Source organism: Molossus molossus, unplaced genomic scaffold (genome assembly GCF_014108415.1).
Source record: "Molossus molossus isolate mMolMol1 unplaced genomic scaffold, mMolMol1.p scaffold_m16_p_8, whole genome shotgun sequence".
NCBI lineage: Eukaryota > Metazoa > Chordata > Mammalia > Chiroptera > Molossidae > Molossus > Molossus molossus.
The window spans coordinates 68,707,890-68,733,881 of NW_023425402.1; the positions used below are offsets into that span (position 1 = coordinate 68,707,890).

A 25,992-nucleotide genomic window follows, 5' to 3' on the forward strand; every position below is an offset into this window, starting at 1 on the left:
GGTCTCTCTGATTCTTCTTGGTTCATTAAGAAGAAACAGAAAGACCCTGTGTTTTGAGAGTCTCTTTCTGGATCATTTCCCAATGATCATAGGACTTTGTAATCCATTTGGCAAAGGTGATGGTGACAATGGGGTGTTTGGCAAAGTGGATGAGGTGGTTGATGAAATGTCTCAGGTTAAGAATGCTTGGCAAGCGTCATGAAACAAGGTCTGGAATGTTCAAAACAGAGATTTGTTTAACAGGAAAAAAGAAAAGGCTTATCAACTACAGTAATTTTTCTGAGCGCTGAGCTGAGAAATAGCTACTTTAATACTTTGATTGTAGCCATGAACTGAGATGTCTTTGAACAATACAGAGTTAAATTAAATGAAGCAGGCAGACATTTTGAAACCAGTCACTGAAATTAAAATTTATATTTTAAGTTTTGTTAGTTACTAGATATTAGACAAGAATCTAACTTTGTATTCTGCACACCTCACCCCTAAAGTCAGTGTGGGTCTGCATAAAGCCTGAGCTGAGGGAATATTTTTAGTCAGCCATACCTCACCTCCACCCCCAAAATATCTACAGATGAATACATGAGGACCAGGATCACGTCTCAATAAACCAAGTGTTAATCTTAGTGTCAGCGTTTTAAAATTGTTGTTAAAATTACTTTGATGTTTGTGGTTATCAAATTTCATATGAACTTCAGGGGTCAAACTTTCATCGCTGGGCCAGGTATTGTATGTGCACGCACATGTACTTTTTGTTTGTTTTGTTTTTTGCCACCAGTGCAACCAGCTGCAACACTTTAATGATGATTTGTGGAACACCAGGGACCTTCCTCCGTCTTTCACCTGGGGTGGGAGTAGTGGCTGAGAGCTCAGGACAAGTCTCTGAAGGGAAGAAGGCTCATAACATCACATTATTAAACCTTTGCAAATAGAAACATTTCAGAGTACTAATTGCTGATGTCATTCTATTTATAACTGTGTGTAGAATCCTTAATGATGCTATCCTGCCTGGGCAGAAAAGATGAAAAGAGAGAAAGAAGACTTAAAGTTTTTTGGGGGGGGTGTTTTCCATGCATTTTGAGTTAATCAAATAAGTACATCAGTTCTACCAGGTCTCAAATGCTATGAAGCTAAAAGTACTTGTCACGGAGTCTTACAAATGAGTAGCTTTTCTTTTCCTTTTTTTTTTAAAAAATAAACAAAACAAAGACATTCATCTTACTTAGTAGACATCTAGGTTATAATGTAAATAAAACTAATGCTCTTTGCATTTCATTAGCAAAGTTCCTTATTTATAGTTGCTAAGTATTTGTCTTTTCTGTGGTGACACATAAAGGTTGAATTTTCTCATAGTACAATTCAGCCTTGTTTAAGAGGTTAGGTAGACAGGTAAACGAAGCAGTAGCTCTCACATCTGAAAAGTCTTCATATTGGCTTATTCATCTTGGGCCATAATTAAAGTCATTTCACCTTGTTCTATATAGTAGAACATATATTTTTTTTGTTTTGTACACCAGATGAGCAAGATATATTTTTTCCTAAAATTATTTTTTTTTTAGTTTTTCACCACTTTATTCTTAGCACACAATATTGTTTCTATTCAGTAAATATTTCTTGAATTGATTGATTTAATAAATACAGTAGCTGATAAAGTAGAAAACCTCTTATGAATAGCTTTATAGTCCATTTTCTAGTCCAACATCCAGTGAAATATACTTTATTAAACACTCTACTGAAAATGATGAGATATTAAGTGGTCAAGGAAAAGACAACTAAGAAACACTAACTGTACAAATTTAAACAACTTTTTTCACTGAAAGACTTCTCAGACTTCAGTATGCTAATGTTGATAATGATCACTAAGAGAGGTTTTGATTCAACTTTGTTTTCCACACTTCTGTACCTGAAACATTCCTGCCTACTCACTCAAACCATGTCTATGGGACTATGAAGCCATGTGCCTTGGGAAAGCTGCTCTAGGATCAGAGATCCATTCAAGAGCTCTAGCTATGGAACTGGAACTGCACTGTGGGTATAGTTTTTTTGTGTTCATTTTAGAAAACTCCCTTTACATGTTAAGAGAGTAGAATGAAGAGAATTCTGTAATTAAATTGTTGTGAAGGTACTAGAGAGAGTTACTACCTTGGCTGATTTCTAGGTCTCTCTCTCTTTTTTTTTTATTAATTTATTTTTGTTACAGATGGTTCTCCTTCCCCCCCCCCGCCCCACTGATTCCCCCCTCCCCCTCCCTCCCTGCCCTGACCCCAGCTTTGTTGTCCATGTCCATTGTTCATGCACACATGCATATAAGTTCTGTGGTTTATCTCTCCCCCACCACCCCCTCTTCTGGGGATTGTCAGTCTGTACCCCACTTCCACCCCATTCCTCAGACTGTTATGTTCTGTGGTTTATCTCTTCCCACCCCCTCACCCCCCCATCCCCTCTTCTGAGGGATGTCAGTCTGTGCCCTACTTCCATGTGACTGGGTCTACTGTATTCCTCAGACTGTTATGTTCATTATATTCCGTATATAAGTGAGATCATGTGGTATTTGTCTTTTTCTGCTTGGCTTCTTTCACTTAGGATAATACTTTCCAGGTCCCTCCATGTCGTCTCAAAGGATAAGAGATCTTTCTTTCTTATAGCTGCATAGTACTCCATTGTGTATATGTACCACTGCTTTTTTATCCATTCGTCTACTGATGGACACTTGGGCTGTTTCCAGATGTTAGCTATTGTAAATAGTGCTGCTATGAACATGGGGGTACATATATTCTTCCTGATTGGTGTTTCAGGCTTCTTAGGGTATATTCCCAGCAGTGGGATCACTGGGTCAAATGGAAGGTCAATTTTTAATTTTTTGAGGTAGCACCATATTGTTTTCCATAGCGGCTGCACCAGTCTGCATTCCCACCAGCAGAGAATTAGAGTCCCCTTTTCTCCACACCCTCGCCAACACTTGTTGTTTGATGATTTGTTGATGGCGGCCATTCTGACAGGTGTGAGGTGATACCTCATTGTTGTTTTAATTTGCATCTCTCTAATGATTAGTGATGTTGAGCATTTCTTCATATGTCTCTTGGCCATTTGTATGTCCTGTTTGGAGAGGTGTCTATTTAGGTCCTCTGCCCATTTTTTAATTGGGTTCTTTGTCTTCCTTTTGTGGAGTTGTATGAGCACTCTATATATATTGGAAATTAACCCCTTATCTGATATATCATTGGCAATTATGCTCTCCCATACAGTGGGTAGCCTTTCCGTTTTGATGATTGTATCTTTCGCTGTGCAGAAGCTTTTGAGTTTGATGTAGTCCCGTGTGTTCATTTTCTCCTTTGTTTCTATTGCCTTAGGTGATGCATCAGTGAAAATTCTGCTGCGTATGATGTCTGAAATTTTGTTGCCTACAGTTTCTTCTAGGATTTTTATGGATTCATGAGTCACATTTAAGTATTTTATCTATTTTGAGTGTATTCTTGTGTAGGGTGTAAGTTGATGGTCTAGTTTTATTTTTCTGCATATAGCTGTCCAATTTTCCCAACACCATTTATTAAAGAGGCTGTCCTTACTCCACTGTATGCTCTTGCCACCTTTGTCAAATATTAATTGAGTATATTGCCTTGGGTCCATTTCTGGGTTCTCTATTCTGTTCCACTAGTCTATATGCCTGTTCTTGTGCCAGTACCAGGCTGTTTTGATTACAGTGGCTTTGTAGTATAACCTGAAATCTGGTAATGTGATCCCTCCAACTTGTTCTTCTTTTTCAAGATTGCTGTGGCTATTCGAGGTCTTTTTTGGTTCCATATGAACTTTTGAAGTACTTGTTCTAATTCTGTGAAGTATGCCGTTGGTATTTTGATGGGGATTGCATTGAATCTATAGATTGCTTTGGGTAGCATGGACATTTTAATGATGTTAATTCTTCCAATCCATGAACAGGGAATTCTTCCACTTTTTTATATCTTCCTCTATTTATTTTTTCAATGACTGTAGTTTTCTGCGAATAGGTCCTTTATTTCTTTGGTTAAGTTTATTCATAGGTATCTTAATTTTTTTTTGCTGCAATGGTAAATGGGATTATTTTCTTAGTTTCTCTTTCTGTGAGTTCATCATTGGTGTATAAGAATACCATCGAGCCCTGGCCAGTTTGGCTCAGCGGTTAGAGCGTCGGCCTGCGGTCCGGAGAGACCCGGGTTCGGTTCCCGCTAAGGGCACGTACTTCGGTTGCAGTTTGTCCCCGGCCCTGGTTGGTCGTGCGGGTGGCAGCCACTCGATGTGTCCCTTCACGTCGATGTTTCTCTCTCTCTCTCCCTCCCACTCTATCTGTACAAAAAATGGAAAAATGTCCTCAGGTGAGGATAAAAAAAAAAACAAAAAAAAACAAACAACAAGAATGCCATCGATTTCTTGACGTTAATTTTGTATCCTGCTACTTTGCCAAATTCATTTATTAAGTATAGTAAATTTTGTATGGAGTCTTTGGGGTTTTCTACGTATAGTATCATGTCATCTGCGAATAATAACAGTTTCACTTCCTCCTTTCCAATTTGGATCCCTTTTATTTTTTCTTCCTGTCTGATTGCTATGGCTAAGACTTCCAGTACTATGTTAAATAAGAGTGGCGAAAGTGGGCATCCTTGCCTTGTTCCTGTTCTTAAGGGAAATGCTTTTAGTTTCTGCCCATTGAGTATGATGTTGGCTGTAGGTCTTTCATATATGGCCTTTATTATGTCAAGGTATGATCCCTCTATTCCCACATTGCTGAGTGTTTTTATCAGAAATGGATGCTGGATTTTGTCGAAGGCTTTTTCGGCATCTATTGATATGATCATGTGGTTTTTATTCTTCATTTTATTTATGTGGTGTATCACGTTTATTGATTTGCGAATATTATACCAGCCTTGCATCCCTGGGATGAATCCCACTTGGTCATAGTGAATAATTTTTTTGGTGTATTGCTGGATCCGATTTGCTAGTATTTTGTTCAGGATTTTGGCATCTATGTTCATCAGGGATATTGACCTGTAGTTTTCTTTCTCGGTAGTGTCTTTTTCTGGTTTTGGAATTAGAATTATGCTGGCTTCATAAAAAAGTTTGGAAGTCTTCCTTCTTCTTGAATTTTATGAAATAGTTTGAGGAGAATGGATGTTAGTTCTTCTTTGAATGTTCGGTAAAACTCCCCCGTGAAGCCATCTGGGCCTGGGTTTTTGTTTGCTGGGAGAGTCTTGATTACATCTTCAATTTCTTCTGTTGTTATTGGTCTGTTCAAGTTTTCTATCTCTTCCTGGTCCAGTTTTGGGAGACCTTGTGTTTCTAGAAATTTGTCCATTTCACCTAGATTGTTGAATTTGTTGCCATATAATTGTTCATAGTAGTTGTTAACGATCTTTTGTATTTCTGTGGTGTCAGTTATTATCTCTCCTCTTTCATTTCTGATTTTGTGTATTTGGGTTCTCTCTCTTTGTTTCTTGGTGAGTCTAGCTAAGGGTCCATCAATCTTGTTTATCTTTTCGAAAAACCAGGTCTTTGTTTTATTGATCCTTTGAATTTTTTTTTTGACTCTATGTCGTTTATTTCTGCTCTGATCTTTACTATTTCCTTCCTTCTACTTGCTCTGGGGTTTTCTTTTTTTTTTGCTCTCTAGTTCTTTAAGTTGTGAGGTTGATAGTCTATTAAAGATTTTTCTCTTTTTTTTGAGGTAGGCCTGTAGTGCTATGAACTTCCCTCTCAGAACTGCTTTCGCTGCATCCCATAGATTTTGTGTTGTTGTGTCTTCATTTTCATTGGTTTCCAGGAAGTTTTTAATTTCTTCCTTGATCTCCTCGGTAACTTTCCTAAAATTATTAATGTGAGGGTATTGTTGAAGACATCAAAAAAAATGACTCTGTTAAGAAAATGTAATTTAATTCCCTGGGAGGTAGAATTATAAAAATGAAAACTCAGTCATTCCTGAAAAGAGTATTTAGAACTTAGATCCTAGACCTTAAACCTTTCAGAGTCATAGAGATATTTTGTGTCCATGTCATTTTATAAACAAGTCTCTGGGGTTCCAGAAAAGTGAAAGGACTTGCTTAAGGTCACACAGCTAGTTAGTGATAGAACCAAGACTAGAACACAGGTCTCCCAAACCCTAATTATAACCTGCATTGTACATGCGATGTCACATCATATAATTCACAAATATTTTAACATCTACGGCCAGACCCTAAGAACTATGATTTTATTTAGAGTCATAGTCAAGTGTTGTACAAAGTTGTTTTGTTTAAAAGTTGTACTGCAAGAGGAAAGCTTTTGAGATTATGTTAAAAGAATTGTTTTTCTAACCCTGGCTGGTTTGGCTCAGCAGTTAGAGTGTCGGCCTTCGGTCTGGAGAGACGGGGTTCGGTTCCCGCTAAGGGCACGTACCTTGGTTGCAGTTTGTCCCCGGCCCTGGTTGGGTTGTGTGGGTGGCAACCACTCGATGTGTCCCTTTCACGGCGATGTTTCTCTCTCTCTCTCTCCCTCCCACTCTATCTGAACAAAATATCGAAAAATGTCCTTGGGTGAGGATAAAATAAAAAAAGAGAATTGTTTTTCTGGCTTGAATCTTTTAATACAAAGTAGTTTGTTACATTTATTTAATATTATCTCTAAGAAGCTTTACTGATGTCCCTGGAAGCAACTGCCCATATTATTATAAATTAATATCTATCTCCTTTGAGATAAGGGAAACACAATGTTACAAAAGAATAAATGTTTTATTATTTGTACATGAATCCTTTTGGTCTGGGGCCACACAAGCATCTGGCTAACACATAAAAGTAGCTGTAAGCAATGGGAAGGTGTTTATGGTCACTGACGTGCGGTCACTTACGTGATCTACTCGCTAAGCGGTGACAGGCCCAGATCGGATGAGCCAGACTGTTAGGAGGAACTGCAGTGGGCATAAGAAGCAGGGAATGCAGAGCGGCCACGGCCTCCCTTTGAAAGACAGGGTCTGTGGAGGTCTCAGGAGGAAGAATACTCTGCAAAACAGGTTCCGGGTTAGGGGCCCCTCAGGGAGGGACTGAAAACAAACAGCTGTGGATGCTGCAAACCAGCCTCAGCTAGAAGAGCGCCTGTCCCCAGTGACCTGGGGATGCAGGGTGTCACAAGGGCACCACCTGAAGGGTGGGCAGAGGCCCGGGTGGGGGAGCCACATACTCTTCCTCTCTGAGCAGCCGCAGCAGGATGTTTTTTTTATTCTTTGGCCAGCTGTAGACATGCGTGTTCTGAAGCCAGGTGGGCACGTCCTCCTATGGGACAGAGAATGACAGAAGCAAGGGCCATTAGAAAAAAACCTGGATTCCGGATCTGTTCCCAAACATTGATGGCTTTCCCTCTGGGGGCGTTTTCTACCAAATGATCCTGGGAGTTGCACTGTTTTGCTTTTGGAAGGGGTTAGCATGTGACATGCTCTTGGCTTCGGGTGTAAGCTGTATATCTCCTTATGGAAACCACATGTGCACAGCATTTTCAGTCAGTCTCCCAGGCTACCTGCCCTCTGCATTTCAATGTGCTTTTCACCACCCTCACATAAAAGGGGTAGGACCGAGGTCATGCAGAGTGATGTGAATTCCCCTGGGATTTCGCAAGCACTATGCCAAGGCTGTCCACGTAATCGAATTCATTATCCTTTCACTCCAGCCACGGGTCTGGCCGGCAGTAGAAGGATACCAGAAGACCCCAGTTATCAAGCAAAGGCAGAAACTGTGAGCTGGGGATTGTGGGGGTGCAATTTCAGACTGGTCTCATGGAGTGGACATTCTGTTGGGGGAAGACAGATAATGAATAAGTGAAAACATACAGTGTGTTTGATGGTGAAACATGCTGTAAAGAAAAATAAAACAGAGAAAGGGAATAGGCAGTGCTGCGGCCAGGATGAAAGGTTTGTAGTTTTAAATAGGGTGTTTGGGGAAAGAGCGGAAGCAGCAAGCTTTACCGAGGTCTGAGTCCAGGCAGGTGAAGAGCATGCCTGGCCTGTTCAGGGGACAGCTCAGTGTGGCTAGAGGTGAGCGCGTGAGAGAGAGCTGAGGGCGCTGGAAGCAGAGGGGGCTGTGTGACATAGGGCCTTGCAGGTTTTTCTCCGAGTAGATTGCAGGATGAGCTCAGAAGTGGCACCTGCTCTGCGCCAGGCATCATGCTGGGTATTGATGACACCCAAATGAAAAAGATACAGTTACTGACTTGAAGAGTTAATAGTCTTATGAGGGTGTCAGAATATAAAGAAAAATGAACTCTTTTCTAAGCATACCCATGGGGCAGGGAGTGGGAGCAGTCTGCCCTGAGCACAGGCAACAAAGGGATTGTCTGAAGTTTTAAAAACATTAGTAAAACCAACTAAAAGTTGGTCAGCTTTTTCTATCATCATGTTCCAGTAATTATATACAATTCCTCTCAGTGCCTTTACCCCAGCCACATACATCGAATCAAGGTTGGTACAGGGGAAGAGAGATCAGGAGAGTCTAGAGAGATTGGGTAACAAGGATAGCAAGAGTTCACTGAACAGACAAGTCAGGGAAGGGCATTGCAAGCAGAGGGAACAGAAATGCAAAGGCACAGAAACATGAAAGAACATGGTGTGCATGAGAGCATGCTGAAATAGTCCAGTATTCCAGAGCAGTCATCTGCACATGGTGACAGGAGAGAAGGCCGAGCACCTGGGCACAGCCCTCTCTAAGGGGCCTCATATGTCATGCTAAGAAAGGGAGAGATGATCTTGTAGTCAGCAGGAAATCACTACGAAACTTCTAAGCTGGAGAGACTAGATCCACATTTTGGATGCTCCTCTTTGACGGCAGAGCAGAGGATGGCTGGGACAGAGTCACAGTGGAGACAGGGAGACTAGTAAGGAGACCTTGCAGTGAGAGCAATGAGTGCCTGGGCAAGGGATGGAAAGGCAGACTACTGTGCAGGCTGTGGACTGTGCAACCCCTAGGTTCCCATTCACATAAATTGGACCCTTGCTCACCCAGGGCAGAAATCTCAATGCAAACCTGACATCCAGGAATCCTCCAGGGGGAAGCTGGGACTGAGCTCAGGGTGCTGCGGTCTGACTTTCAAGATGTTTACCACACCGCTGCTTTCCCTTTGGTGCATGGCCTCAGGTGGTTTTTGCCCCCAGGCCCTAAACATACTGGCCTGCCCTTCTGGTGCAAAAACTCTCCTATGAACCACAGCAAAGTTCACTTTGGTAATTGTGTAGATTTAATGCCTGTATTCTACAGTTTTGACAGCTGAATTGCATGCCACAAAATACTTCTGAGGGACAGCCAGCAGAAAATGTACACATCTCGACTTTTATGTATAAGAGATAAGAAGTATCAGATGAACAGTCTCTTTTTAGCACATGAGTTAAAACACAAACTACTTTGTGCGTAATGGCTGTTTGAACAATTAGGACAGAGATGGTCCATCAGATAATGCTCGATTCATGCTGCTGAACTGAGTGGTACAACTTGCTGATCTTTCTGGTAACACTGTTATCTCTAAGGACTGATAAAAAGTTGACAAGTTTTTCCACTTAAAATCCCAGATAGCAAACAAAGCAAAGCTTGAATTCTGAGGTTTTATGTCTGTTTATTTACCTTTTTAGCATTTGGGAAAAGCACGGGGATGAATCTGAAATTCATGCTTCCTTGTTTTATAAACTCAATCTGCATCTGAAACAGAACAAAGTCAAGGATTAATTTCAGGAATGAGGATGAGGAGTTAATGTATAGTACCCACAGGCAAGCCCACACCATACCTTTATTCTGATTTTCTTATTTGAGGGCCACACCCTTCTAATTTGAAGCTCTCCCCATTACACATCTCTGTTACTTATGCACTCAGCAGTCATTTATCGGAGTCCTATTCAAAGTCACGCTTCGTGCTAGACTTTGGGTTTCAAGGATTAGGATACATTCCAGGGTCTGCTGAGCTGGTTCGCATCACCTCACAGAAGCCGGTGTGCCTCTTCCCAGTTCAGTGTTCAGTGACTGCACAGTGGTAGCTTGAAATTGGCCATGGTGAGAGTATTTATACTATGGACATGGGAACATGCTACGAATCAGGATTTTGTGTCCAGTTTACCCGAATACCACTGATATAAACCCTCTCCTCACACAGAAGTTTAGCGAGCAGTCAGAAAGGTAAATCACCAACCACAGTGCGGTGTGAAGAGTATGAACAAATTTCTGTGGAAGCAACTGGGGGCCGTACATTCTACATCAGTGCTTTGAAGGACAGTTACAAGAGAGGTGTCATTTGGGTACTGGAAGAAGAATGTGGTCAGGCAAGGGAAATGGGGGAGAGGGGAAGGACGTTCTCAGAAGAGGAAGGGCCTGGGTAAACGGAGGCATGGCGGTGGGGTGGGACCAGCTGGTCATGCCCTGCGGCCAGAGCACAGAGTGGGTGTCGGGGGAGCGGAAGGCAGGCTGGGAGGTCAGTTGTGAAGAGCCCTGCCTCCCAAGCTTTAGGGTTCCCACACCAGTTCCGGTGTGCTCTGACACCGCGGTGGCCCAAAACAATGTTTCTTCTAAGAACTGGATCAAAACCAGAACTTTCAATATGAGAAGAGTCAGTCTTCCAAATCCTGTGACCAGCACCAGGTTTTCAGTCTTCTGATGACAAGGAGATGAGGAATTAGGCATTCCCAACTATTTCATCTTCCAATTGATTTTCATTACGGAGGAGTCTTCATTGTGCATGGAATAAAAGCAGAATTCAGAAGGACGTGCCAGTGGCGATGACTCGTTACTGAATTCAAAGAAACCCCTCCTAAACACACTCTCTTACACACTCACACTTCTTTTATACATGCACAATCACACAACACACACAAATCATCCACAAGGTGTTTTCTGAGAACCACCTCCTTTGAAAATCAGACACCACCAAAAGCACGCTTTAAAGTGACCCAAGTAGTAGGCAACTAAAAGCACCAGAATCTACATCAGTACAGACACATGAAAAAGAGGGCACAGTTTACAATAAGAACTGGATTTAGGCCCTGGCCAGTTTGGCTCAGCGGTTAGAGCGTCGGCCTGCGGTCCAGAGAGACCCGGGTTCGGTTCCCGCTAAGGGCACGTACCTCGGTTGCAGTTTGTCCCCGGCCCTGGTTGGTCGTGCGGGTGGCAGCCACTCGATGTGTCCCTTCACGTCGAGGTTTCTCTCTCTCTCTCTCCCTCCCACTCTATCTGTACAAAAAAATGGAAAAATATCCTCGGGTGAGGATAAAAAAAAAAAAAGAACTGGATTTAGTTTCTGACTTTCAGGACACTGTACAATTTTGTTTGTTCACTGGGCTCCTCCATCTGTGGAGGGGCATGTTTATTTTCTCCCATATTTCCAGATATGGGCTTTCTGTGCAGTTGCTGGCTCTATGACTCAGCTCCTCCCGGGCACCTCTTCACGCCCTGTGTCCTGGATTTGCTGCTGCCTGGAGGAGACCAGGAAGGCAGCCAGGTGGGCAGAAGACACCTCTGCATCTGGCCTCTCCAGCCCCTTCAGTGATGAGGAAGGGCCCAAGACACTGTTGCACCCAGAGACCGAGTTTAGAGATAGTCTGGCTCATAGCTGGGTATAGTCAGACAAGCTCTAGGGCTGAGCTGTGTGCTACTGCCTGGCATTGCCACACACCAGTAGAGCTCGACAGGTTTCCTCAGGAACTGGAGGGACCTGGAGCCCTTCCCACACACCAGCTGTCAGCTCTGAGACTGGCCGGTTCCTAGACATGCAGACAGGACATCGAGTGCTTTGGGGCCACACAGACGAGCAGCAGTAGGCAGCCAAGGGATGGCAGCTCCCAGGGCCAGCCATGACCATTTAGGGCAGAAATGATACTTTTCTGAGCCCTGCCCTTGGGCTGTCAGACTGCAAGAGAATGGAATAGGAGGGAATCTATCTCCCCACTCCTTGGCCTTCCTCTGTGACCTCACCACCTTACCTTGGCTTTTACTTTGGGTTGGTTCTGAGCTCAAATATATGGTCAGCACTTGGTAGAAGAGGAGATAGAGAATCTGAAGACCCAGACGGGGAACACCCACCCACCCTGCCTTTTTCCTGTGCTCCTGATCCACACGATAGAGTCAACTTCCGTGGAGGTAAAGCTGCAAGTCCCTTGATGGCCTGGCTGCCTCCTGCCTTGTGCTGCTCACTTATTCCATCTGGACCACGTCTGCTTCCTGCCCCATCCTCCTGGCATAGTCAGCGCCCATTCCAGGCGCCTTACCCCCTTATGGAACGTTACAGCTGAAATGGAGCTTACAAGTTCTAATCCAGTGATTTTCAAGCCTTTTAAAATCTCAGAATCCTTGGTAAACAAACAAGCCCGAGAAAGGCAGACGAGCTGTGGTGGAGGTGCATGGGAGGCCCAGAGCACCCGCACCCCCAGCACACGTGAGCAACCACGAGGGACTCCATGGGAGAGTGAAAGTCACCAGTCCAGTCTGGCACCCTAGTGAAGCATGACTGTCTCCAGCGTATCTCTACAATCACGGAAAGCAGGAAGATGGCTGGCCGCTAAAACAGCCAGTTCTACAGCTGGGTGATATTTTCCATCAGAATGTTCCAGCAAATGCTGAGTAGGTCTAACTCCTTATAAATTTCTCCCCCTGGTTTTAGTTTGACCAGACCCCATAGTTCTTGAGCTACAAAGAATCATTTCCCTTGATTGAGCATCCAATATGTGCTATACATGTCAAAAATATTTCATTTAACCTTTACAACAGTGTGATCAGTATTAGTAACCCATTTTTTTTTTTTATCCTCACCCAAGGACATTTTTTCCATTTTTTTGTTCAGATAGAGCAGGAGGGAGAGAGAGGAAGAGAGAGAGAAACATCAATGTGAAGGGACACATCGAGTGGCTGCCACCCGCACGACCAACCAGAGCCGGGGACAAACCGCAACCGAGGTACATGTCCTTAGCAGGAACCGAACCCAGGTCTCTCTGTACCGCAGGCCTACGCTCCAACCGCTGAGCCAAACCGGCCAGGGCAGTAACCCATTTTTTGAATAGAGACAAGGAGGTCCATTGTCACGCAACCTCCACGTGAGGAAGATGAATCTGAACCAAGTCTGTCTGACACAACAGCATGAATCCTTTTCACCAGGATATTGTGCCTCTGTGAAAAGGCAGGGGACAGGATATGATACCCATGCAGGGACACCGCTCCTCACAGCCCTGTCGCCCGCCCCCCCCCCCCCCCACAGGACTTTACACTCATCGGTAAGCAATCAAGCCAGCAGAGATCTGCTTTTCCAGAACTTAAGAGATCACAGACTCATCTCCCCTTGTTACTGATAAGAACACCAGTCTCAGAGGTGTGCTGAATTGCCTAAGATCCCAAAGGTGGATGGAGAATAAAGCACACCCCCCTCTCCTGTCTGCAGTTCTTCACCGGGCTTTATGCCGCCTTCACTTGGTCTCTAATGAAGGACAGGCCTTCACAGGAGAAAGAGCCGTCCGAGGCCTGGCAAGGTGCTGCGGTTCCATCACCACTCACCATCCGATGGATGTACTTAGTATGTAAGCCGTGCTCGTCCTCGTCCAGCTGCGACTCAGCGCCTTCCACATCCTGTTTGTATTTGGGGCTGATTGCTACGATTATCATCACTGTCTTCTGTTAATGAGAGGGAGAAAGCATGTTTATGAAAGTGTAAAGTGTGGTCCATTTGGTGAAGGCAGGCTGGAAGCTGGCCAGCAGGGCTGTCTGCGTTCTCTGACACAGCGGAGGAGGGAGGATGGAGGGCTGGGCGATTCTCTGTGGACAGTGAAAGGCACAGGCCCCCACTCGAGCGGACTGCTGTCTCCCCTTCTCCCTTCTGCCTCCTTCCCCAGCTCCCTGCAAACACACAGAGCAAATGGCTCCAAGAGGAGCTCTCCTGAATGGATGCAGTTTTGCCCACCATTTTCCACAACCATCACTAATAAACGGCTAATGAAAGCCCGAATCACTAAGTGATTCTGCATCGTGGCAAAAAGGCTCTGCAGCACCAACAATGAAAACCCCCCTCCCCCCGCAGCTGAATCTAGGCTGCCAGCTACTGCACTGCTGACTGCCCCGCCTGTGGCACGGGCTCCAGCAGTCGGGAGGACCAGACCCTGCACAAAGTGAGCGGCAGGCTGCAGACAAAAGGAAAAGCCACAAAACTGCAGCCTGCTGAGACTGTCCCCCACCACTCTCTCTCCGAAAGAAGCAGCCAAAGCGCCGACATGGACACGCTGGCGGCAATCAATTTCTATCTCGTTGAAGCACAAAGTGCCCGGGAAAGCTCTTCAGCCCAGTCCTACAAAACACTTGGGGTGGTCTCAGATTAAATTGAATTCTGCCGCTCCCTCCCCACTCCTTCATTTCCTTCTTTCCTATTCTGTTCAGAAAATTGTTTGCTCTGATTGTTATCAACCACCTGTGTCTGGTTTGACTGTTATTTCCTGCCTGTGCATGTCCAGGAGGCTGACCCCATCCTTCCTTCCAAGTCTTTGCATGGCTGCCAACAAGGGAGGCTTTGTTGGGACTTTCTCAGCTTTGGACTTGGTGGGTGTGCCAGCGCTTCTTTCATAAAGTAACTTCACAAGCTAATTGTCTTTCTCACCAGAAAATAAACTCAGAATTTTGGAATGTACTTACATCTCTAAGGTAGCGTTCCATCCACTTGATGATATCAATGCCTCGGATTCTATCCTCAAAAATGTCAATCTACAAGAAAAAGATGTAGGAGGCTCTGAATGAGAAGCTTTATCTAGATGTACAGCAAGAGAAAACCAGAGACCAAATACATTTAAAACGGGAAAGGTCACTAATGCTTTTTGCAGAGAGGGGCGTGTAAGTCTGAAAAAAAATTTTTTTCTGAAACGTTCCCTATTTCTTTCTTTTTTTTTTTTTTTTATCCTCACCGGAGGACATTTTTCCATTTTTTGTTCAGGTAGAGTGGGAGGGAGAGAGAGGAACAGAGAGAGAGAGAGAGAGAGACATCGACGTGAAAGGGACACATCGAGTGGCTGCCACCCGCACAACCGACCAGGGCCGGGGACAAACTGCAACCGAGGTACATGCCCTTAGCGGGAACCGAACCCGGGTCTCTCAGGACCACAGGCCGACGCTCTAACCGCTGAGCCAAACCAGCCAGGGCACATTCCCTATTTCAACATTAGTAGGCATTGAACTATTTGATATCTATTATTAGGATATACAGGTATGCATCAATATGTATCTTTGCCTACACAATAATTATGTTCTAAAAATCTAAGAAAAAAGGAACACCCAGTTGGATGTAAGCCAACAATATACAAACCAATTATATATATACATAGGCAAACATAATTCTGGAACATTTGAATGTCTACGTGGCATGCAAGTATCGAGATACAACTGTGGTGCTTTATTTGCGTTAGCCAGCTCATTATTGCGGTGTTATGCCCAGTTTCAATCTATATGTTTAAAAAGGGTTATATGAAACCTGGAGCTATTCCAAGGAATAGTCACAAAGACACTTACTAAGACGGTGGGGGAAAGGTTTATGTCTTGGGCCTTGAAAAGACGTATTCAAGTCTCTGAAGGAGTATTGGAAGGGGAGAAAAGCCAGCAGGTTTCTGTTTTACAGAACACCGAATATAAAGCCTATCTTAGGCTCAAACTTGTCCTGCAGCCAGAAGGCAGCGGGTGTGTACAAGGTGCTCCAGGTCAAAAGGGGGATTATGTGCTGGAATGGGTGATTCAGGGACCGTCCTTGAGGAGGCGTTAGTTGATTCAGCCACTCTGCTCCCGGATCAGTTGTCCCAAATGTCACTCTGCTATTTAGGAACGATCGGGTCAAGTCCTAGTCATTCAGCAAGCTCTCCATGCCATCTAGGATCTAGTCTTACCTCCCGTTTCCCCACAGGCCCTGCCTACTGCAGTGCTCACATTGCTGTCCCCGTTCTGCACCTGAAACTCAGTGCTGGCTCCTGCTCTCCGAGTCCTCCTCACACACTGAGTTCCTCCTCCTCTCCTCACCCCACATTCAACACATTATTATAACACTCTTTCATTTACTAAATGTCTCACTTATGTCTGCCTTATCTCTTCAACCTGGTTCTAAACTTCCTAGAACAAGATTGTGCTTCATGTACCCAAAACTGGCAAATATATCCAGCACATGATACGAGTTCAGAATGTTTCTTTACTGATAGGACATCAAAAATGGGATGGCATCCCTTTTAGTTTGGATGGCCACTTGCTGCTTTAAAATGTCTCATGTCCAATGACCACAGTAATGATCCTGAGAAAGCCTTTGTAACTCTCTGTCACTACGTCAGTAATCCATCTCTGCTGTACAAACGGACGCACCATCATGTTGCGGGCTGAGAAGAAACAGCTTGGCTCTGCTCTTGGTTCTTTATTTTGTAATATGTGGTTAATAAATGTACTTCCTAGGGTGGTTGTGAGGATTAAAATGAGGTAACGTGGAAAAGGCATATCGTAATGCCAGGCGTAATATAAGCACTCAATAAATGGTGATTATTATTATTATCCCAGCACCTAAATTATTCCCTGCTGTGAGCTGGACATTCCGGGAGGCACAATGTACTGGATGTCTTCCATTTGTGTCTCCAGATCTCTGCCAAAGTCCACAGCTTCTCCACATGGCCGCTGTTATGCGGCCAAATTTTGTCCCCCCAAAAACCATGTTGAAGTCTTAACTCCCAGTGCCTCAGAATGTGAATATGTTTGGAGACAGGGCTTTTAAAGAGGTAATTTAGGTAAATGAGTTCCTAAGTGATCTCTGACCCTATGTAACTGCCATCCGTATAGAGGAGAGGAGGACGGGGAAAGACAGGTGAAGGCAGGAGAAGAGGGCCATCTACGAGCCTCGGGAGAAGCCTCGGAATGAAAACAGTCCCGCTGAAACCTTGATCTTGAACTTCTAGCCTCCAGAACTGTGAGGAAATAACTTTCTGTTGCCCAGCCTCCCGGTCGGTGGTACTTTCCCTGTGGCTGCCCAGCAAACCAATGCAGCCGCCCTTCCCCAGGCTGCAGTCACCACTGCTCCCGGTCTCCTTAGCCCGAGGCGTGGTAGCAACTCCCTGCTTTTGCTCATCCTAGGATAGTGCACGATTCCCCAAAGCTTATCTAGAGCTTTGAAAATAGTCCCTTAAAAAAAACCAAAACTGTCCTTAAATTACCCATGAAGTTTTCTCACCACGAAGGAGACCTTAAGGTATCGTTCTAGTGACTTAGCTGTCAGGACTGGGCCCTGATTCTACCACAGGGCTTCACTGTGACCGAGGGCCAAGGAGAGATCTAAATTCTGCCTAAGCAGCCCCTGATTGTTAAGGTCACAAAAACGTGCCCTCTTCTCCCGGGGCAATCAGTGTGCTTGTTTGGAAATGATCAAAAGTAAGATTTTTTCCTGAAATGTTAGCTTTATGTCCTGTAATTTGACTTTATGTCATGGTTGCCACAGCACTTTCTTATTCCAAAAATGAGAAACTGAAATGTTGGTTTCTATCCAGTCATGAAGTTGGATGTAAAAATTGTATTTTTTAAACTTCCGAACACTTCCATTTTTTAAAATTACAGAATAAAGGAAAAAGTCAAATAAAAACTCTTGTTAAATAATGTCAAAACATCTTTAAAATGGACATTTATTTGCTAAGTATCCCCTCTTTATCCTTCAATGTTGTTATGCATAGATATTTCCTTTAACTTTTTGCCATTCTTTAGAATTCACTGTCACTAAATACCCAGAGCAGGCCTCGGGGGAGGAAAAAAGCTGCCTCGGTGTTTGAGGAAAGCCAGTCTTCCAAGCAGGCTCCTGTGATATTGGATTTATCCTAAAGAAAAACTTACATGGATTTAAGCTGCGGCAAGACACTGCAGGGGGACTTGAGGAGCGTATGCTTCCTGAGATTTCTTGGCCCAAGATCACAGTGAACTGCAGGCTGGGTTGTCTACCTCCCCTAGAACTAGACTAGACCAGCCGAGAACCTGGCCACGTAGTAGAAGCTTCACTGCTGCATCCAGGTGTAGAATGACAGATGTGCACAGTGGGGACCCAGGCTGCAGCGCTTGTGCTTCAAACCTCACAGCGTAGTACCCAACAAAGGACTTTGTAAAACATGTGGGGGGCCTGGTGAAGCCCGCAGCCTCCTGAATCACAGGAAGCACAACCAAAGCGGCAGGGCTGGTGCAAAAGGGCAAAGGTACAAAGTGCAGCGAGAGGCTGGCATTTCCTTCAGGCCGGGGGTCAGCTGTGTCTGGGATCGGCATTAACACACTTCTGGCTGTTCAGAGGTACTCGGGGTCACTCACTCAAAACGTATGCAGGGAAAACATGCAGGAGACTCTGGATACATTGCAATCCTCAAAATAATTACCTAAATTTATAAGCATTTAGTTCATAATCACATAAATCAAATACTATAGTTTAAAACATCAACAGCTATTTATCATTTGTCTCCTTTTGTTTTTTTTCTTTTCCTATACTCACTTTAATTATTCAGTCTTCTCTTTGGATAAAATACTTACTGCAGTTTGAAAGCCATTTACCAGCAAAAAGTTCACCAATTTCACCACCTCCATGGCTGTGTCCACAGAATAAGTGATAAAGACTTTTCCTAGGAGAGATTTTTCACATTAATCAGAAACTAGTCAAATAATAGTAATTATATTTTGAACAACGCATGTAAATTGTATGCAATGTCTTCTGTTGTTCTGGAATAATAAAGAGAAACCTCTGGATGGGGTTGGGCTGGGGCTTATGCCTGCAGCAGCGTGGATTGCTGTCCTCAGGACACAGACCCATAGGCTCGAAGGGGCAGGAGACTGTCCGAGGGCAGGAGACTGCTCAGGGTGCATGGGAAGACAGGGCACAGGGGAGGGCGCTGGCAGGCTGAGACAAGCCAAGGTCTCCTGAAAAACTACGTGGTACATTAACAACAAATCCATCACCCAGAACCTAGTGTCCTTAAGATCAGGCCACCACCTGGTTTCTTCGAGACACTTGGCTCTGTGCCGAAGGAATACTCTCACAGCAGGCCAAGAAGCTGAGACTTGCTAAGGGCCACCCTGCAGTGTTCTCCTTTGATCTCATGATGTTCTCAGTTGCCTTGAACTCCTGCTTGACAAGAGCAAGTGAGGGGAGAGAGAAAGTGGTTCCCCACCCACTCCTTCCTCCCCATCCACTCAGTGGTGGGGGAAAGGCCAGGAAGTTGGAGTAGACTAAAGTACAACTCAGAAATGTTAGTAAAACTTTAGTAGCTTGAAGGAGAAAGGCTGCCTCTGGGAGGTCCAACATCACGGACTCCCACTCTCCTCCCTAGGTCAGCCTAGAGCAACAGATGGTATTGTGCCTCCACACTTGATCAGTCAGTGTGAAACCAGTATGTTCTCAGGCTTAAGCCTTGGGGAAATTATCTGGCTATCACGTTAATGTGAGAGATAAACAATCTCTGTGTGTCAGTCTCTAGTCTGGAATGAACCTGCTTAATCTGAGGAAGCCCATGGGGCAGAGGGTGGAGAAGAAAGTAGAGTTGGAGAGAAAAATATGAGTATTTTTATATTAATCTACGCTTAGGCCCTTGTTTTTGGAAACACACCTCTCAAATAGAAGTGTGTACAATGGTCACACTGGCTCATTTAAGCAGCCAGGTATATTGATGGCATTCAATTTCTTTTCTTCTCAACACCTAATATTCAACCAATTCCTATGTAAGAATTTCAGGACTTCCTTTATAGATTATGGTAAGATAAATATGATCTATAAACTGACACCAGGACTATACCTTATGCAGGGAAGCATCCATCTCCAGAAATGCTTGAAATTAAAGTGTGTAAGACTTTAAGAAGATTAAAACATTTTTTTTGAATGAATAACAACAATGGATCATTGTAATAGAAATCTTTCAAGTCCTAAGTGACTAAAGAGCACAGATCCCCAATAGAAATTAGCAAATGCAAATGGCTTAATTTTCAAGCTTGATTCAAAGTGCCCAGATTTGGTTAGGACTTCTTAGAATGACCTGAGTTTCTCTAGCAAGCACAGCAGAATATAACAATTTCACAACGAGTGGCTCTTTTCTTAAGATTTCTGGAACTTAACTGTCCTGACTGACCTTAATATGAGAACATTTTGGTGATATTTCAACATTTTTGTTTCTGGCTGCAAAATATGGAAAAAGAATCATCACCTGACACGTAGTTGAATGTTTCTTTAAATAAAAGGCTTAGTTTGCACTTGGTTGTAAGGCTGTGTGGAGAATGTGAGACTGCTTTTCCCCAACAAGATTGCTCATGCCTACAGGAAATGACCTCGTTCTTGGTGGCTACTGCTAATTTATGGTGAGACGCTAGGTCCCCAGCCAATACCACATGGATAGCCAATCAATTTACCCAAGGACAAGTCCACTCAAGAGCATTGTTTAGAAAAGGGAAAAAGCATTGGGTTATTTGTTGTTGGAGTGCATGTTTAAGAAAATCTAGTAGTAAGTACTTTGTGAGTATTGCTGGTAGTGTCAAAATCACTGAAAACATTCATACAAAATGTTGGTTACTTTTTAAGCAAAAAGCAAAAAAATAAATTTTATTTTACTGTATATATGCAAAATATCCAAGAGGATGGATGAATAATCATGAAGTACTCTCAAAGTATAAGACCGAACAAGAAGAAGAGGGGGAAAAAATTTTTTTTAACAACTTACGCAATTCTTCTGGCAAATTGCTTATTTTCAGAGTTCCTCTGGCCGGAGGGTTACTAGGGGGTCTAGGGACAGCTGCTGGAGGTGGAGCCTGGAGACCCTGTGGTCTCAGCTCTGCAGGACACTCTAAGGACTCCTCAGGAGCTCCAGCTCTAATCAGTGGCTGGTTAGACAGCTGGTCCCTGGAAAGGAATATGTGTACAATAACATTTTCATTTTCAACAAAGGCAAATCTTGAGGAAACAGAAGGCTTTACGAACTATAGGAAGATACCAAGGAGCTATCTCTCTCCTCTGCTTTTATTTCTTTTCTGAGCCAGAGGGACAAAGGTCTCTCTATGGAGTTTCAGTCAATAAGCAATTGGGCAGGTTGCCATTTGGAAGGGCCTGTGGTAGGGGTTGAAAGAGGGCAGCAGAATTTGATTTATTTTTTGTTGTTTAAAAACTCATCTTTATTGTTGAATGTATTACAGATGTCCCCCGTTTTTACCCCCATTGACCCCCTCCTCCTCAATCCCGCCCCCTCCTGCCTTCCCCACACTATTGTTTGTGTTCATTGGTTATGGATATATGCATAGAAGTTCTTTGGTTTATCTCTCCCCCCCACCTCCCGCCTTACCTTTGAGGTTCATCAGTCTACAATTTGTATTTCTTAATTCCTTCATCTTATTCACCCATCCCCCCAGCCCCCTTCATTCTGGCAAGCAACAAAAAGTTCTCTGCATCTGAGTCTGTTTCTGTTCTGCTTGCTCATTTTGTTTGTAGATTCCATTGTTCATAGATATGTATTTATTGCCATTTTATTGTTCATATTTTTGTTCTTCTACTTCAAGAAGACCCTTCAACATTTCATATAATACTGGTTTGGAGATAACGAACTCCTTTAGCTTTTTCCTGTCTGGGAAATTCTTTATATGTCCATTGATTCTAAATGATAGCTTTGCAGGATAGAGTAATCTTGGTTGTAGGTCATTGCTTTCCATCACTTTGAATATCTCTTGCCACTCCTTTCTGGCCTGCAAAGTTTCTTTTGAGAAATCAGCTGACAGTCTTATGGGAGCTCTTTTGTAGGTAACTAACTGTTTTTCTCTTGCTGCTTTTAAGATCCTCTCTTTGTCTTTAACTTTTTGCATTTTGATGATGATGTGTCTTGGTGTGACCCTCTTTGGGTTCATCTTGTTTGGAACTCTCTGTGCTTCCCGGACTTGTATGTTGGTTTCCTTCACCAAGTTAGGGAAGTTTTCTGTAATTATTTTTTTCAAAATCTCTTGTTCTCTCTCTTCTCCTTCTGGCACCCCCATGATGTGAATGTTAGTACATCTGAAGTTGTTCCAGAGGCTTCTTACACTGTCCTCATTTTTTTGGATTTTTTTTTTTCTTCTGTTCTGATTGGGTGGTTTTTGCTTCCTTATATTCCAATTCGATGGTTTGTTTCTTGGCTTCACCTACTCTACTATTGATTCCCTGTAAATGATTCTTTATTTCAGTTAGTGCATCCTTCATTTCTGACTGGTCCTTTGTTGTCTATGTCCATTGGTTATGCATACATGCATATAAGTTTTGTGGTTTATTTCTCCCCCCACCAAACCTCCCTCTTCTGGGGTTTGTCAGTCTGTACCCTACCTCTATGTCCCTGGGTCAATTTTGTTCATCAGTTTGTTTAGTTCATTATATTCCACAAATAAGTGAGATCATGTGATATTTGTCTTCCTCTGCTTGGCTTGTTTCGCTTAGGATAATATTCTCTAGGTCCCTCCATGTCGTCTCAAAGGATAAGAGATCTTTCTTTGTTACAGCTGCATAGTGCTCCACTGTGTATATGTACCACTGCTTTTTTATCCACTCATCTACTGATGGACATCTGGGCTGTTTCCAGATCTTAGCTATTGTAAATAGTGCTGCTATGAACATGGGGGTACATATATTCTTTCTGATTGGTGTTTCAGGCTTCTTAGGGTATATTCCTAAAAGTGGGATCACTGGGTCAAATGGCAGTTCAATGTTTAATTTTTTGAGGTAACACCATAGTGTTTTCAATAGTGGCTGCACCAGTCTGCATTCCCACCAGCAGTGTACTAGAGTCCCCTTTTCCCCACACCCTCTCCAACACTTGTGGTTTGATGATTTGTTGATGGCGGCCATTCTGACAGGTGTGAGGTGATACCTCATTGTTGTTTTAATTTGCATCTCTCTGATGATTAGTGATGCTGAGCATCTTTTCATATGTCTCTTGGCCATTTGTATGTCCTGTTTGGAGAGGTATCTATTTAGGTCCTCTACCCATTTTTTTAATTGGGTTCTTTATCTTCCTTTTGTTGAGTTGTATGAGTACTCTATATAGTTTGGAAATCAATCCCTTATCTGATGCATCATTGGCAATTATGGTCTCCCATATGGTGGGTTCCCTTTCCATTTTGATGATTGTTTCTTTTACTATGCAGAAGCTTTTTAGTTTGATGTAGTCCATGGCCCTATGTTAACATTTTAAAAATCTAGGTAGTGGGAGCATGGCTGCTTCTGTTTGTTTTGTGTTTGAGATTATTTTAAATTAAAAAAAAATGTTTTGATTATAAAAATCTATGTGTATAATATGCCTTTAAAAAAAAATATCCTCACCCAAAGATATTTTCCCATTGATTTTCAGATGGAATGGGAGGGATAGAGACAGAGAGAGAAACATCGATGTGAGAGAGACATATCAATTGGTTGCCTCCCGTACAACCCAACCCAAGCCAGGGATTGAACTGCACTGAGGTATTTGCCCTTGACTAGAATCAAACCCTCAACTTCTTGGTCCTCAGGCCAACACTCTAACTGCTGAGCCCGACTGGTCAGGGCTGTATATTCTATTTTAAAATAGATTATTGCTTATGTTTTCATATTTTTTACCTGAAAGAGTAATCAGACATTCTAAGACTTATGCAACAAGATTTAAAAAAAAATTACATAGAATTCAAACTATACTATATTTCTAAAATCTGATATTTGAGGAAGTTATTTTTATTTTATATTTTTATTAATTTAGAGAAAAATTTCTATAAAATATGCCTTCATCCAATGGGACTCCAGTTCCATATACTTTTTGCATTAAATATCTTTATATCCAAAGTTGTTTAATTTAAAAATAATTGCTCATTTAATAAAGAAATCTTAAGGCCTTGATAATATTTAAAAACTTCAATATAAAATCAATATCATGAAGTTTAATGACAGAGTAAACTTTCTGTATTAAGGCTGTCTTTCAAATGATCAGGAAGAGGAGAATTAGCTTCATTACCTGAACTTATTTTTTACTACCTTAGAACAGCAATTTTCAACCATTTTTATCTCATCGCACACATAGATTAATTACTAAAATTCTGCGGCACACCAAAATATATATATTTTTGCTGATCTGACAAAAAAAATAGGTAAATTTTTACTCATTCACCCTGGATAATTATTGTTGTGTTGGCTGTTGTTTTTTTTTTTATTTTTATTTGACAATCTATGGGAAAAGAAGTGAGTGCCCCTGACTAAATAGTTAGGTATTTCATCTTTTAAAAATTCTTGCAGCACACTGGTTGAAAATCGCTGCTCTAAAATGATAAAATAAATCCAAGGAGACCATAGCAGGCTTAAACTGATGCTACAAAAGCAATTATTCTGCGCTATATTTGCAATTCTTCTATAAATCTAAAATTATTTCAAAATAAATGTTTGTTGTAGAAATTACTATTCCTCCTCTATTCAACACCGAATGTGTTTCATAAAGATGCTTAACTTTTGTTTGTTTTCTAAGAATTTTAGATATTTCTTCTGTAAGAGTGCTTATTTGGTTGTCAAATCACATTTTACTTAATTCTATTATTTAAACTCCATGTAATTTTGTTTCTCAAAATAAGGGATCTAGAAAGAAAATCTGAAGGCTCGTGGGCTTTTGAGTGAGGGCAAAGGAAACAGACATATGCCCTATCTGTCATTATTATCAGGGTGGGCTTTTTTTCTTTCAATAAACTTTTTTAGCTAATTACTAATTTATGTATTTCTGAAAAAAACCTGCTCTAATAGGACCATATGTCTCAAAGTTTTGCTTTGAGTGTATATAAAGTTGTGCTGAGCAGAGCAAACATAGCACCCATTCTTTAATTTTGTTGTAAATTAGGAAGCTCTATTGACGTGAATTTTTCCTATATATTTTAGATACATAAATTAAGGGAAGAGGAAAGCTTGGAGACAAGTCCAAAGAGAACGGTGAGGAGAAAAATGATGGAAGGGTTAGACCACTGAAGTCAGGAAAAACCAGAATTGTTTTCCTGGAAGACATTTAGGAAAGACCTAATAATGGCATTCAACAAGTGTGAATGTTTTTGTTACAAAGGAAAATCACCGGGCCCTGGCCGATTTGGCTCAGTGGTTAGAGCATCGGCCTGCGGTCTGGAGAGACCCGGGTTTGGTTCCCGCTAAGGGCACATACTTCGGTTGCAGTTTGTCCCCGGCCCTGGTTGGTCGTGTGGTGGCAGCCACTCGATGTGTCCCTTTCACATCGATGTTTCTCTCTCTCTGTCTCTTCCTCTCTCTCCCTCCCACTCTATCTGTACAAAAAATGGAAAAATGTCCTCGGGTGAGGGAAAAAAAAAAAAGAAAAGAAAATCACCGGTTATTTTACACTTCTACTAGAAACAAATTGAATTTAAAATTCCAAAGAAATGGGTTTAAACAGTTATACAAACTATAAAAAACAACTTCTCAGAGGTGGAAGTCAGTCCTAGTAAAACTAAAAATCTATTTCATGGGCAAAAAGGCCAAGTGATGAGAAGGTAAAAGAAGTAAGTGTGACTTAGCATCTTAGGAACCTTTCTTTCAAGAGACTTTTGACCAGTCATCAGTGGCTTTCTATGTCTGGTAAAGAGATGCTTGTCAATCAGCTTCTGCTTCCTCCTGACCTGAAAAGTCTCTGTGGGACTTGGCCACTAACCTGAGTAGTAAACCAACAGAGTTTTGATACAGTGTTGCATCGGCATCATGCTTTTTCACGTTAAACCTATCTGCAGGATGACCCCATAATACTTACTGATACCTCGGGAGTCCTGGGGAGGAATAGTCTCTTTGTGCTGGCCTCTCTTCCTGGTCCCAGGGGCTGGGATAATTTAGAATGACCTTCTGCACAGGGTTCGTGCCTCTCATACTGGCTCCAGGTAGGGGCTGCCCAGGCAGAGCTGGCTGGATGACTTGCTGGTAGGCTGCTCGAGGGTAGTCGTGGCCATCTGCAGGTAAAGACAGCCAAGAGAACAGGGAACTGACTCGGGCCCCTTCGTGTGAAAGGAGAAGCAAGCTCAG

General features: G+C 42.7%; 1 protein-coding gene and 1 long non-coding RNA gene across 3 annotated transcripts in view; one reads left to right on the forward strand and one right to left on the reverse strand.

The window, feature by feature from the left end:
• LOC118620689 overlaps positions 1 to 25,992 on the forward strand; it is a 61,396-nt gene that overhangs the window by 23,022 nt on the left and 12,382 nt on the right. The gene's annotated exons all lie outside the window — the stretch shown is intronic.
• Positions 6,755 to 25,992, reverse strand: part of TRAF3IP2 (TRAF3 interacting protein 2) — a 40,733-nt gene continuing 21,495 nt past the window's right edge. The window contains exons 3-10 of one of the 2 annotated variants that reach the window (XM_036247716.1): positions 25,727 to 25,919; positions 20,678 to 20,856; positions 18,507 to 18,595; positions 14,628 to 14,696; positions 13,503 to 13,619; positions 9,600 to 9,674; positions 7,177 to 7,268; positions 6,755 to 6,998 (exon numbers count right to left, since the gene is read on the reverse strand). In XM_036247716.1, coding sequence (XP_036103609.1) covers positions 6,860 to 6,998; positions 7,177 to 7,268; positions 9,600 to 9,674; positions 13,503 to 13,619; positions 14,628 to 14,696; positions 18,507 to 18,595; positions 20,678 to 20,856; positions 25,727 to 25,919 — 953 coding nt within the window. In that variant the 3' untranslated portion in view covers positions 6,755 to 6,859. Of the gene's footprint in view, positions 7,269 to 9,599; positions 9,675 to 13,502; positions 13,620 to 14,627; positions 14,697 to 18,506; positions 18,596 to 20,677; positions 20,857 to 25,726; positions 25,920 to 25,992 lie in introns of both variants that reach the window. The other variant, XM_036247717.1, reaches the window with a different exon arrangement.